Source organism: Carlito syrichta, unplaced genomic scaffold (assembly GCF_000164805.1).
Source record: "Carlito syrichta isolate Samal-C Ts95f unplaced genomic scaffold, Tarsius_syrichta-2.0.1 Scaffold93675, whole genome shotgun sequence".
Classification (NCBI taxonomy): Eukaryota; Metazoa; Chordata; class Mammalia; order Primates; family Tarsiidae; genus Carlito; species Carlito syrichta.
Window position 1 is genome coordinate 59,651 of NW_007037771.1, and position 14,113 is coordinate 73,763.

The window sequence follows — 14,113 nt, forward strand, 5'->3', positions numbered from 1 at the left end:
CCTGCACCCCCTCCCTCCTCCCCTCCGAACCCGAGGCCAGAAAGCCGAAATCTCTCGGCCGCAGCCTGGGAGGAGGGAGGTCTCCCCGAGACCAAGGCGTCGGCAACCCAGGGCGCGTCCCCATCGGAGGTCTGGGGTCCCGACGCGCTGCCCCGCGGGGTCCGGGAGGCCGGTTCTCCGCCCCTCTTCTCTCAGACGCAGAAGTCTGGGACCCCAGGCCCCTCTTCCCCACGACCCAGGACTCCAGGCCCAATCATCTGAGCAGCTCTGAGGGATGGTGGTGGCAGAGGCGCCAGCAGGCACCTGGGTTCGAATCCTGCCCGGGCCAGTTCCGGCCTGCGCATCCTACCCTCTTGCTCTGAGTCCCAGTTTCCTCATCAGCAACATAGAGACAATAAACCCGTTTCTTAAGGGATCCATAGTTGGAAAGCCCAGTCAGTGTAGAAAAAGCATTAGCACCAAGTAGGTGCTTAATGACTATTTCTTAAAAGCAGCAAGTAACAGTTTCTGGTATATTAATAGCAATGAATTGTAACCGCCACTTACTATAAAAGCATTTTCTCATTTAATCTTCATTTGGCCCTATGAGCTGGGTGCGATGATGTTATTCCCATTTCACAGAGGAGACTACTAAGACCCAGGGAGGGTCAATCCCTTGGGTAAGGTCCAGATCTACACAGCCACAGCTGGAGCCCAGAGAGGTGGCTTGGAGGCCAAATCTCCCTCAGTGCTGATCTCCAACCAGTAACATCCAGATAAATATAACCCCTAAGTAGAAAACCACTTGTTTCCTCTCCAAATGCAAGTCCAAACTTTGAGACAAGTCTCCTTTGACCAGTTGTGGTGGCTCAGGCCCATCATCCCAGCACTTTGGGAGGCTGAGGCGGGAGGATCGCTTGGGCCCAGGAGTTTGAGACCAGCCTGGGCAACATAGCGAGACCTCATTTCTACAAAAAATAAAAATAAAAAATAAAAACATTGGCTGGGCGTGGTGGTGCATGGCTGCAGATCCCAGCAGAAGGATAGCCTGAGCCCAGGAGGTCAAGGCCTCAATGAGTCCTGTGTGTGCTGTGATCATGCCACTGCACTCCAGCCTGGGCAACAGAGTGAGCTCCCAATAAAAAAAAAAAAAAAAAAAAAAAGCAAGTATCCTAAGACCCCCTTTAACTAGATTGCCCCCCTGAATTTCTCCCTAGGTATATACCTTGCAATCATCCTCCTCCAGAGACTCTCCCAGAAATGCCTCCTGGGCTCACCTAGTGTCCCATCCTCAGGGCTTTTTGTATTCCCCCAGATGGACTTGCATTGGTACCCAGGGAGGCGTGCACGGTTTCTACCAACAGACCGGTGCACGCGGGCCCCGAGGCCCACTCTCGAAGCCAGACTCCCGCACCCAGCTGGGCCTGCCCAGGGCAGCCCCAAGCCACAGGGAGAGACATGTGGTGTGCACACACTGAAATGTGTATGCAGATGGGCCTGCCAGGCTGCAGTGACACGTTTCCAAAGAGACACTTGGATTCCAAGGCTGCCCAGGCAGCTGGAGAGCACTGATGGTCAGTGTGCTTTGGACAGAGTGCCAGAATTCAAGCCCCAGTTCTACAGTCCTTCAGCCTTGGATGGATTACTTATATTCTCCATGCCTCAGTTTCCCTCTCTGTAAGTGAGGATAACAATAATTTTAAAAATCAGATTCCATCTCATTGAGTTATTTTGAAGACTAAATTAAACTCACAGAAGGTGCTTAGGAAAAATGGTTAGTGCTTAGTGTTGTCATAACTACAAATTACATGTATTTGCTTGTTTAAACTTTTTTTTTTTTTTGAGTTGGGGTCTCACTCTGTCACCCAGGCTGGAGTGCAGTGGCACAATCATGGCTCACCATAGCCTTGGCCTCCTGGACTCAGGCTGCCCTCCCACCTCAGCCTCCTGGGGAAGCTGGGACTATAGGCGCTCACCACCACGCCCGGTTAATTTCTGGATTTTTAGTAGAGTCGAGGTCTCACTATGCTGCCCAGGCTGATCTCAAACTCCTGGACTAAAGCGATCCTCCCGCCTCAGCCTCCCAAAATGCTGGAATTACAAGCATAAGCCACTGCACCTGGCCGCTCATTTAAACTTTGACTTCATTTGACAAGGGAGGAAATTGAGGCTCGGGGAGAGGAAGGGTAGTTGAAAGTCACACATCTGGGAAGCATCAGAGTGGAGACCAAAAACCACCCAGGTCTGAGTTTAGAGCTGGGGCTTTAGTCACTATAGTGTTTGCATCTAGGACATTTGAAGACATTGTGTGTCATCATCGCTGGAAGCATAGAATAATGTCAAGATCACAGGGTAGGAAGCCAGGAGACAGAGATTATACATTGAACTTCACATTCATTCAGTTCCATTCAGGCAGTCACTTGATAAATACTTTCTGAGCACCTACTGTGCGCTGGGCATTCTTCTAGGCATCAGGGATTCAGCCAGGACCAAAACAGACAAGAATGTCAGCCTGGGGAGAGCTTGTGGTCTAGTGGAAGAGACAGATAATTATCAAATGTCTGCACATGCTAGGATCAATGCTAGGAGGAGCGTCCTGTGCGCTGTGTTGGAGAGAGGTCAAGGAAGGCTTCCTTCCTGAGCAAGTGACTTCTGAGCTGAGCCCGGAAGGGTGAGTTGGCATAAGCCAGGTGGAGATGGGGAGGGCAGGGGAACTGCTCCCAGGAGAAGGAAAAGCAGGTGTAAGGCTTGGGCGCAGGAGGGAGTCTAGCACAATAAACAAGTGTACTGACTGTATTCAATCAGAGTCCAGGGGGCCCCGTCCTCTGATCCCCTTCTCTCAGACTTGGAAGTTGGGGACCCCAATTCCTCTTATCCTGGACCCAGGACTCTAGGTCCAACCACTTATTGACAGAGTGGTGGAGTCAGAGACAGAACTCCTGAGGACTGTGGAGCATACAGACTCCATGGGGGTAGCACTTTGTTTTGGTCACGGGTATGTCCCAGCTGCCTCACACAGTGCCTGGTGCCTGGTTGACACTCAATCAATACTGGCTGGTTGAATGATTGAATAAACAAGTGGATGGATAAATGGAGGGATACATGGATATGTAGATGTGTTGATGGATGGGTGGATGGCTAGACGGCTACTGAGGGACAGATGAAGGAATGGGTGGAAGGATGGATGAGTGAATGGTTGGATGGACAGGGAATAAATGATTGGTGAGTGGATGAATGAATGTTGGAGGAATAGATGGGGGGATGGATAGATGGATGAGTGGACAGCTGGGTGGATGGATGAATAGATGAGTGGATGGACAGATGGACGGTTGGAGAGAGGACGAATGGCGGAACAATAAAAGGAGGAATGGATGGGTGGAGAAGAGGACAGTTGGATGGATGAATGTCGGAGAAATAGATGAAGGGATGGATGGATGTTGGAGGGATGCATGTTGGAGGAATAGATAAGGAGTACATGAATAGATAAGTGCACAGTTAGATGAATGAATGACTGGATGGTTGGATGGATGTTTGAATGGTGGGGTGGATGATTGGGTGAGGGTGGGTTGATGAATGTAGAAATAGATGAGGGGATGGATGGATAAGTAGACAGTGGGGTGGATGGATGAATAGATGAGTGGATGGATAGATGAATGGCTGGAGAGAGGACGGATGGATGGACAAATGGATCGATGGATGGTAGATGAAGAACTGGTTGGGTGGAGAAGTGGATAGTTAGATGGATGGATGGGTAGATGGATGAGTGTTGGAGAAATACATGAAGGGCTGGATGGATGTTGGAGGGATGCATGTTGAAGGAACAGATGAAGGAATGGGTGAATGGATAAGTGGATAGTTAGGGGAAGGGATGGTTGGATGGATGGATGAATGCTGGGGTGGATCACCGGGTGGAGGGTGTGTTGATGAATGTTGTAGAAATAGATGAAAGGATGGATGGATGGATGAGTGGACAGCTGGGTGGATGGATGAATAGATGAGTGGATGGACAGATGGATGGTTGGAGAGAGGATGGGTGGATGGACTGAAGGATGGATGGATGGTGGAGCAATAGACGGAGGAATGGTGGATAAGTGGATAGTTTGATGGATAGGTGGATGGATGTTCAAGAAATAGATGAAAGGATGGATGGATGAATGAATGGTTGCATGGATGGATGGATGAGCGGATGGATGTTGGAGGATGGATGCTGAAGAACTAGATGAAGGAATGGATGAATGAATACGTGGATAGTTAGATGAATGAATGACTGGATGGTTGGATGGATGGATGAATGCTGGGGTAGATGATTGGACGGAGGGTGGGTTGATGAATGTTGTAAAAATGGATGGATGGATGGATGGATGGATGGATGGATGGATGGATGGATGATTTGCTGACTCAGTGGATGGTTGGATGAAGGATGGATAGATGGATGAGTAGATGGGTGACTGGATGAATGATTGGATGGATGGATGAACAGCTGGATGGAGAACGGATGGATGAATGTTGGAGAAGTTGCTGTAGGGATGGGTGAGTGAGTGAGCAAATGAATGGATTTTCACAAACATCTACAGATTCACACACAAATACACAAATGTGCCTGGAAGCAGACACAGACACACATCTGGAGGCAGGCACACATTGTGTAAACACATATTCCCTTGTTCTCCTGGTGCCCCTCTGAGAAGAGAGAGCCAACGCTGAGATAAGAGACAGACCGAGCTGGCCAGGGGCTGTGTGGACAGGGAGGCAAGAAGGCAGACCCTCCAACCAGGGCTACAACCAACGCCATCGCCACTGTGGCACTGACTTTATTTCTGGAACTGGAGGAAAATGCCGATTCAGGGATGTGTATCATAGGCTGGGAGCAGGCCAGGAAGTGGGACAGGAATGGCCTGGAGAGATGGAGTGAGTGGTAGAGGGAGACAGGTGGGGGCAAGGACAGAGAGACCGGCAAGAAGAGAGAGAGATGTGGACACAGAGACACAGGGAGATGGGGACATTGACAGAGTGATGGAGACAGAGACAGGCACACAGAGAGGGAGAGAGGGATGGAGACACAGAGACTCACAGAAAGGTGTAGAGATGCAGAGAGCAAGAGACAGAGACACAGAAAGACAGAGACGTGTGAGGCAGAAATTCAAATTCAGACCTGGAGAGAGGAGGGGGGCCCAGAGAAAGGCTGAGAGAGGGGAAGAAAGGTTAAGATGCAGAGGGCAATGGAGGCACAGAGATGGAGACACAGCGGCCCAAACCCAGCCCAGACCCCAGAGGGAAGAAGAGAGACAGAGAGAAACAGAGATACAGAGAAGGAGAGACAGACACCCACAGAGAGAGTTCCAGAAGAGGCAGCCCAACCTAGATGCAGGGACAGAGAACTGGGAGAAGGAATGACTCTCAACTTGTTTCTGGCTAGGGTTGGGGGGAGCTGTCTTCTTGTGTCAGCACCAACAGGCGTTGAGGGCAGCACTGAGGAAGGCTCAGAGAGTGCTAGACATTTGCCCAAACCTGCACAGCCTGGGAGCGGCATTTGATGCTGGTCTGTTGGACCGCAGAGCCCATGCTCTTGTATGCATTCAATGTGGCCTCGTGAGGACAAGGAGGGACAGGGAAGATGTGGTCAGGGGCTGCTGAATGTGGGTCACAGAAATAGAGAGAACCAGCCAATCGTTTATTCATTCAATGCACATGTCCTGAGCTTCCCAGATGCCCGGCCCTGTGTAGGTGATGATGGGGAGACAGAGATGAGTCAGGGAACAAGTTCCTGAGCAAGACAGATGTGGGGACAGTGCTTAGAGGTCCAGAAAAGGAGCAATTAGAGAACGTGCAGTGGGAGGAGACAGAAAACATAACTGGTAGGAGACTGAGTCAGAGAAACCTTCCTGAAGGAGGGGGCATGTGTGGGTCTTATTAAAAGATGAGGTGAGTGCAGTAGTTCCTGCCTGTCCTATCAGTACTTTGGGAGGTGGAGGCGAGAGGATGGCCTGAGCCCATGGGTTCTTGACCAACCTGGGCAACTTGGTGAGACCTTACCTCTACAATAAATCAAAAAATTAGCTAGGTGTGGTGGTGCACACCTGTGGTTCCAGCCACTTTGAAGGCTGAGGCGGAAAGATCACCTGAGCCCAGCAAGTCAAGGCTGCGGTGGTCGTGAGCGTGCCATCGCACTCCAGTCTGGGAGACCAAGTGAGACTCCCACTCAAAGAAAAAAAAGATGAGGGAATTTGGGTCAGGGGGAAAAGGGGAGGTTGGCAGAGTTTCCCAGGCAGAAGGCACAGCGCTTGGAAAGGGTGGAGACAAGAATGGGGTGGGGTGGGTGGGAGGGGTAAATGAAAGAATGAATGAAAGGCGCTGGTGGATGCCTGGAGGGGTGAAGTGGCAGAGGACGAGGTCATATGGGTCTTTCAGCCCAGTTCAGGGGCCAGAAAGTTGTCCAAGGGCACTGGGGAGCCATGGGAGGGCTGTGAGCAGGCATGGGGCGGGTCAGCTCTGTGCAGAAGACCCCTCGGGAGCCTCGCCTGTGGGGAAGAGAATGATAGAGAGTGGAGCATAAGAGGACAAGGAGGCCGGGGCAAGAGTCCTAGCAGGAGAGGACAACTGAGTGGCTGCTGGACAGGAGAGGAAGGAGCAGAGAAAGCCGAGGGGCAGAAGGTGTAGACCCCGGGGACCCTGGACTGTGGGGCTAGGTGTGCTGTGGCCATGGAAGCCAAAGACATCCCTGTCCTACTGAGATCTAATCACCAGTGGAAATGGAGAGGGGCAGTTTTAGAGGACAGAAAGGTGTGGAGATGCAGGCAAGGGGTAAAAGCCACCAAAGAACCAAGTGAGATGCTTTAAGCCTGGATTGTTTTAATAGCCAAAGACAGGCCGGGGCTCGGTGACTCAGCCTATAATCCCACGCCTTTGGGAGGCTGAGGTGAGTGGAATGCCTGAGCCTGCGGGTTCGAGACCCGCCTGGGCAACTTGGTGAGACCTCATCTCTACAATAAATCAAAAATTACCCAGGCGTGGTAGCGCGCACCTGTAGTTCCAGCTACTTGGAAGGCTGAGGTGGAAGGATCGTCAGAGCCCAGCAGGTTACAGCTGCAGTGGCCGAGAACGTGCCACTGCACTCCAGTCTGGGTAACAGAGTGAGACTCCAACTCAAAAAAAAAAAAAGCCAAAGACAGAAGCACAAATCAAATCAACCTAAACACAAGGGGAAATGTATTGGATGGAGGAGAGCTTCAGGCACAGCTGGATCTGGGTGCCTCAATCAGCACCTCTGTCTGCATCTCTGGACTCTGACTCAGACCTGACTGTCTGCATCCCTGGACTCTGCGTCCCTTGTGTTGTCTTTGATCTCTGGCAGGTTATCCCCCAGCATGGTGATGTGGTGGCCCCCGGCAGCTCCAATCTGGGCTTCAACCTGTCTAACAACCTCAATGGAAAGTCCTCTTTTCAAAGCCCAATTGCCTCTGTAGCCTTGGTTGATTCTTGAGCTTGTCCCTGAACAAATCACTGAGGAAATCAAGAGTGTCTAGAGAGTGGGGAACTGATGCTTAGCAAGCAGGAATAAGAGAAGTCGAGGCAGAGACCATCTGGGATGCAGAGAGAAAGGGAGAGAAACAAAAACTGGGAGGACAGATGGAAGAACTAAGGACAGCACCAGCTTCCTCTCCCACAGCTCTTGCTCAGAGCTCTGCATACACAGAGAAAGGGATGCCGAAAGGTAACTTCATGGCTAGGAGCCATCACTCTCTAGGACTTTTAGGCCCAGGTGCCCACAGACTTAGGAGGCCAACTCCCAGCCCCTCCTCCCCCAGACCAGATCAGACCTCAGCCCCTCCTCCCTCAGACCCAGGTGACTGCCCCCAGCCCCTCCCCCACCCTCTGGAGGTCTCCTGGCAACCATGCCCCCAACCCGCCTTCCCCTCCCCCGTAGAGAATCAGTTTCTGTTGGAGTCTCACCCGTGTCTAGCCAGCTCCTGTGGGCCGGCAGGGATGAGCCGTGGGCAAGTGGGAACAGAAAGGGGATGACAGAGGGGCAGGGGCTCAGGAGGGGGGCAGAGGCAGCTATGAGAGGAGGGAGATGGAGCACGGAGACCGGGGAGCCGGTGGGGACCGAGGTGGGACGACAGAGGGAGGGTGACAGGGCTCGAGACGGGCAGGAAGCCATGAAGAGAGGGAGCGACGGGGGCCTGGGGCGACGCCAGGGAAACTGAGGGAGACTGGGAAGACGGAGGCTGGCAGGGGGCGGGAAGCGGGGGGGAAGAGGGCAGAGAAGTCGGGCAGGAGAGCGGAGGAGAGATGGGGAGAGCGGGCGGGAGGGCAGGGGCCACAGGGACGGGGAGAGAGCAGGGAAGAGAGGTGGAGGGAGGGGTGTGGGGAGACAGACCCTCGGGGAGAGGAGGAGGGGAAGGCAGGAAGTGGACAGTGGGAAAGAAGAGACCGCGGCAGCCGGGGAGGCCCTGAGGTCAGGGGAACCCGGATTCCCACGTGGTGTCAGCCTTCGGGCTCCTCTGGATTTTTTCCTGGGGGCTTCAGAGAGGAGCTCGAGGAGGGGGCAGCGGCAGGAAGGAGCTGGGGCAGGTGGCCCAGTCAGAGCCTCGCCTCCTGCCCTGCTGAGACGTCCCCCACCCGCCTTCCCAGGATGCAGCCAGACGGGGAGGCCCTGTGCCCCCACACCACGGGCAGCCCCAGCTTGCACAGGGAGGCAGGTACTGAGCCCCGCGGGGAGGAAGGGGAGGTGGGGGCAGGGCCTTCATCCAGGCATGCGTGGGAGGCAGTGCTGGCTCACCGTGGGGCCTTAGGTGAGTCACTCGCATTCCCAAGTGAGAGCCACCCCAGACCCCCGATTCACCAGTCCCTGGACAGCGGCCTCTGGGACCTCCAACTACATTTCCCATGAGCCTCTGCCGTCCCTCAGCCAATGGTCTGAGCCCAGAACTACACTTCCCATGAGCCTCTGGGGCCTAGCCTCTCCTGGGAGGCCATTCTTCCCCTGGATGCTCTCACTCTTCCTCGTGTCCCACGCTGAGCTCGCCACCTTCCCGCACAGCTGCTGTCCCGCCTCCTGGTTTTTGCTTTCACACGGCCCCAACGCCAGCCCAGGCACCGGACCAGACCTCGGGTGCCGTCCCTTCGCCCCTCGCAGTCCCCTCCCAGAGTCCCCCATGCTCCTGCGCTGACTCTCTGCCCGTCCCTTCCACTCAGGTGTCTCTTCCACGTGGACCCTCTCCTCTCACCTCTTCCCTGGTTGCCAGCTTCTCCCCTCCATCCTGTGTCCCCCACGGCTCCCAGGGGGGCTTCCTGACTTCCAGCACTGACCCTGACTGCCACTTGCTCGCAGCCCTGCCCGGTTTCCCGTCCCTCCCGGGATGGAGTCCCAGCCCCTCCACCTGGCATTTGAGGCCCTGCCTGGCCTGACCCCTGCTGCCAACTTCGAGCTCCTATGCCAGCACTTCCTCACTGCACTCTGTGCTTTAGGACCGTCCGTTCATTCATTCATTCATTCATTCACTCATTCAACATTTGTGGAGTCATATCATGGCGGGGATGCATGTGGCTGCAGGGAATAGAAAACTGAACTTGGTGTACAGGGTAAGAAGGTAATTATCTCACCCCAAAAGGAACCTGGAAGTGTGTATGTGTGGGGAGAGGAGAGGGCTGTTTGAGTCAGCAGCTCAATGATGTCATCGAGGACCCAGTTGCTTTCTCGCTCCTAGCTTTTGGGTCTGGGAGATGTCACCTTTGCACACCAACTTGCTTACCTCATGATCACAAGGTGGCTGCCATGGTTCCAGGCATCACCCCCAAAGGTCTTCATTCTCAGAGCCCCCAAGTGAACTCTCTTCACATCTCATTGGGCAGTACTCAGTGACCTGCTCAACTCCACTTCAACCCCTGGAAAAAGGAAGGGGACTGTCGATGAAAAGCTAAACTGTGGCCGGGTGCAGTGGCTCAAGCCTGTAATGCACTTTGGGAGGCCGAGGCGAGAGGATTGCCTGAGTCTAGGGGTGTGAGACCAGCCTGGGCAACTTGTTTCCACAACAAATCAAAAAATTAGTCAGGCATGGCGGTGCATGCCTGTGGTTCCAGCTACTTGGAAGGCTGAGACGGAAAGATCACCTAAGCCCTGCAGGTCGAGGCTGCAGTGGCCATGAGCATGCCACTGCACTCCAGCCTGGGCAACAGAGTGAGACTCTGACTCAAAAAAAAGAAAGAGACAGAAAGAAAGAAAAGCCAAACTGTGTACAATATTTAAAGAGCTTTATTCTGAGCCAAATTTGAGTGACCATGGCCTGAGGTACAGTCCCAAGAGGCCCTGAGAACAAGTGCCCAAGGTGGTTGGGTTACAGCTTGGTTTTATACCTTCCAGGGAGACAGAAGTTGTGAGTAAAACATAAATCAATACGTGCAGGGTTTACATTGGTTCAGCCTGGAAAGTCGGGACATCTCGAAGGGGGGAGCGTATAACTTATGAATGGGTTTTAGAGCTTCTTTAGTTGACAATTGGTTGAGAAAGTGAAGCTATAGTCTAAAGACCTGAAATCACAAGAAAGGAATGTCTGACCTCAGATAAGGCGGTTGTGGAGACCAAGTTTCTTATTAACTAGATAAAGCCTCATGGGTGGCAGCCCTTAGAGAGATGGCAAATGTCTTGCATTCAGACTTTGAAGGTATCAGACTCTCAGTTAATCCTTCTTGGACCCCGAAAGGCCCGCCAGGGGAAGGATCTGGCCGCGTTCACAGGGATTTTCCACAGGCGCAAATATTTCCCCACAAAAGACAGCTTTGAGCTGAATGCAGTGGCCAAACCTGTAATCCCAGCAATTTGGGAGGTGGAGGTGAAAGGGTTGCCTGAGCCCAGGGGTTCAAGACCAGCCTGGGCAATAAGGAGACCTCATCTCTACAATAAATCAAAAAATTACCCAGGTGTGGTGGCATGCACCTGTAGTTCTAGCTTCTTGGAAGGCTGAGGTGGAAGGATCACCTGAGCCCAGCAGGTCAAGGCTGCGGAGGCCGTGAGTGTGCCACTGCACTCCAGCCTGGGCAACACAGTGAGACAACAACTCAAAAAAAATAAAGGTTGGGGCAGGGACATAGGAGTAACAGGAGACAATGAAGTTAAGATTTCAGGCTCTAGGCTGGGCATGGTGGCTCACACCTGTAATTCCAGCACTTTGAGAGACTGAGGTGGGAGAATCACTTGAACCCAGGAACTCAAGACCAGTTTGGGCAACATAGCAAGACCCCATCTTTGGAAAAAAAAAAAAAAAAACATTCAAAAAGTTAGCTGGGCGCGGTGGCTCATGCCTGTAATCCCAGCACTTTGGGAGGGGGGGTGAGAGGATTGCTTGAGCCCAGGGGTTTGAGACCAGTCTGGCAACTTGGCAAGACCTCGTCTCTACAATAAATCAAAAAGTTAGCCGGGTATGGTGGCACATGCCTGTAGTTCCAGTTACTTGGAAAGCTCAGGTGGAAGGATCGCCCAGGCCCAGCAGGTCGAGGCTGCAGTGGCCATGAGCATGCCACTGTGCTCCAGCCTGGGTGACAGAGTGAGACTCCGACTCAAAAAAAAAAAAAACCAAACAAACAAACAAACAAAAAAGACGGCTTTGCAGGGCTATTTCAAAACACACCAAGGACATGTATTTGGGGTAAGATATTTGCATTTCCTTTCGGGCTTGCTACCATCATGTGATGCTACACTAAGTTCAGGTTGGAACTTAATCTCTTATTTCCCACAGAGTCTGTTTCATCATGTTGCCCAGGCTGGTCTCCCAACTGCTGGGGTCCAGCCATCCTCTCACCTCGGCCTCCCAAGGTACTGGGATTACAGGTGTGAGCCACCCGCCGGCCAGCATCTGTATTTTTGGAGTCATTGCCAGAAGGTTTTTCTGAACAGCAAGGGCTGGGAGGCGCTTCTTAAGACTGGATGGGTATCCCCGGGGGAACTGAGGATGCATGCGCCTCCCCTCAGTCACATGGTGAGGAGTGGACCCTCCTCAAATAGCATAAGAAAGCTGTGACCAGCAGGGGGGTCCCCTCTCTGGGTGTATGATGGAAGTACCTACTCTGTGATGAGAGTCATGGAAAGCGTAGCAAATGCACCGGTGGCAAAACAGACATCATTTCTCTGCCCTCTGGGTCTTCTTCATGCCTTAGAAGGCAACTTTCTTGGGGACCCTACCCCACACCATCTGAAATCTAGACTGAGGCACCCACTGATAAATATGTTCATGTATAGCTCCAGACCAGGTGTGATGGCTCAAGCCTATCATCCCAGCAATTTGGGAGGCCGAGGAGCCCAGGAGTTCATAACCAGCCTGGGCAACATAGCAAGACCTCATCTCTACAAAAAAAATAAAAAATAAAAAAACTAGCCAGGTGTGATGGTGTGCACCTGTAGTCCCAGCTACTTGGGAGGCTGAGGTGGGAGGATTGCCTGAACCCAGGAGGTCAAGGCTGCAGTGAGCTGTGATGGTGCCACTGCACTCCAGCCAGGTGACAGAGTAAGACCCCCGACTGGAAAACACAAACAAAAACAAACTTGTATATTGCTCCAGAAAAGTTGAGTGGAATGGAGTTGACCATTTTGCCGGTCCTGCAGACCAACCTTTGTTCATTTCAACTCTGCTGTTCTTCTTGTGGTGTTTTGTACTGAACGACATTTTTAGTTGGTCGGACTGCAAAGTTCAGCACAGGCCATTAGAAAGCCCATGGGTCCCCAGCATCTTGCTGGTGGTGCCTAATGGATGAGATGGCCCAGCCTGCCCTCACGCAGGAAGGGCAGACATGGAACATGCCGCTTCGCAAATAATTAATAACCTACGATTGCAATACACACTCATTAGTCTTGGGGTCAAAGAGAATGTCGCCTCTTTATTTAGCAAACCCCTTCTTATGCTTAGGTTTCACTGTAGACAACACCTCCTCTAGGGAGCTTTCCCTGATTGCCTCTAGGTTAGGCTTTACCTCTTCCTGGAAACACCTCCGCCGAAACACATATGGCTCTTTACAATGATGAACTTCCTTCTCACTGTGGTTTCTGGAACACCAGGGGCTCTAGGCCCCAGTTTCCTCCAAGACACTCAGGGGGCTTCTGAGATGTCCACTAAAAAGTTTGGGATTAGTCAGGGGTGGTGGCTCATGCCTGTCATCCCAGCACTTTGGGAGGCTGAGGTGAGAGGATTGCCTCAGCCTAGGGACTTGAGACCAACCTGGACAACTTGACGAGACCTCGCCTCTACAATAAAACAAAAATTTAGGCAGGTGGCACACACCTGTAGTTCCAGCTACTTGGAAGGCTGAGGTGGAAGGATTGCCTGAGCCCAGCAGATTGAGGATGCAGTGGCCATGAGCGTGCCACTGCACTCTAGCCTGAGCCACAAAGTGAAACTCTGATTCAAAAAAAAAAGTTTGAAATTGTTGTATTTACTCAATTATTCAATAAGTACTTATTCTAACATTTATACTTTAAAAAGCTTTTTTTGGCTGGGTGCAGTGGCTTATACCTATAATCCCAGCACTTTGGGAGGCTGAGGTGGGAGGATCGCTTGAGATCAGGAGTTTGAGACCAGCCTGGGCAACATAGCGAGACCTCGTCTCTACAAAAAATCAAAAAATTAGCTGGGTGTGGTGGCATGCATTTGTAGTTCTAGCTACTCAGGAGGTTGAGGTGGAAGTATCGCCTGAGTCCAGGAGGTTGAGGCTGCAGTGAGCTATCACTGCACCACTGCACTCAAGCCTTGGTGACAGAGCAAGACCCTATCTCTAAAATTAAACAAACAAGACACAGAAAAAGCAGTGTTCCTGGAATGCAGCAGGTGGAGAGGATGATGATGCCTGGACAGACTTAAGACATTAGCAGGAGCTGGGCTCGGTGGCTCAGCCTGTAATCCTGCGCTTTGGGAGGCTGAGGTGAGTGTATTGCCTGAGCCCGCGGGTTCAAGACCCGCCTGGGCAACTTGGCGAGACCTTGTCTCTACAATAAATAAAACTGAGCTGGGCGTGGTAGCGCGAGCTGTGGTTCCAGCTACTTGGAAGGCTGAGCGGAGGGATTGCTGGAGCCCAGCAGGTCGAGGCTGCGGTGGCCGGGAGTGGCCACTGCACTCCAGTCTGGGTGACTGAGTGAGACTCCAACTCAAAA

At 52.4% G+C, this 14,113-nt stretch overlaps 1 protein-coding gene across 1 annotated transcript in view; it reads left to right on the plus strand.

Annotated features, from left to right (window-relative positions):
• The first annotated feature begins 8,611 nt into the window (after positions 1-8,611).
• CUNH19orf81 (chromosome unknown C19orf81 homolog) overlaps positions 8,612-14,113 on the plus strand; it is a 12,527-nt gene continuing 7,025 nt past the window's right edge. The window contains exon 1 of the mRNA XM_008061044.1: positions 8,612-8,678. Coding sequence (XP_008059235.1) covers positions 8,612-8,678 — 67 coding nt within the window. The remainder of the gene's footprint in view (positions 8,679-14,113) is intronic.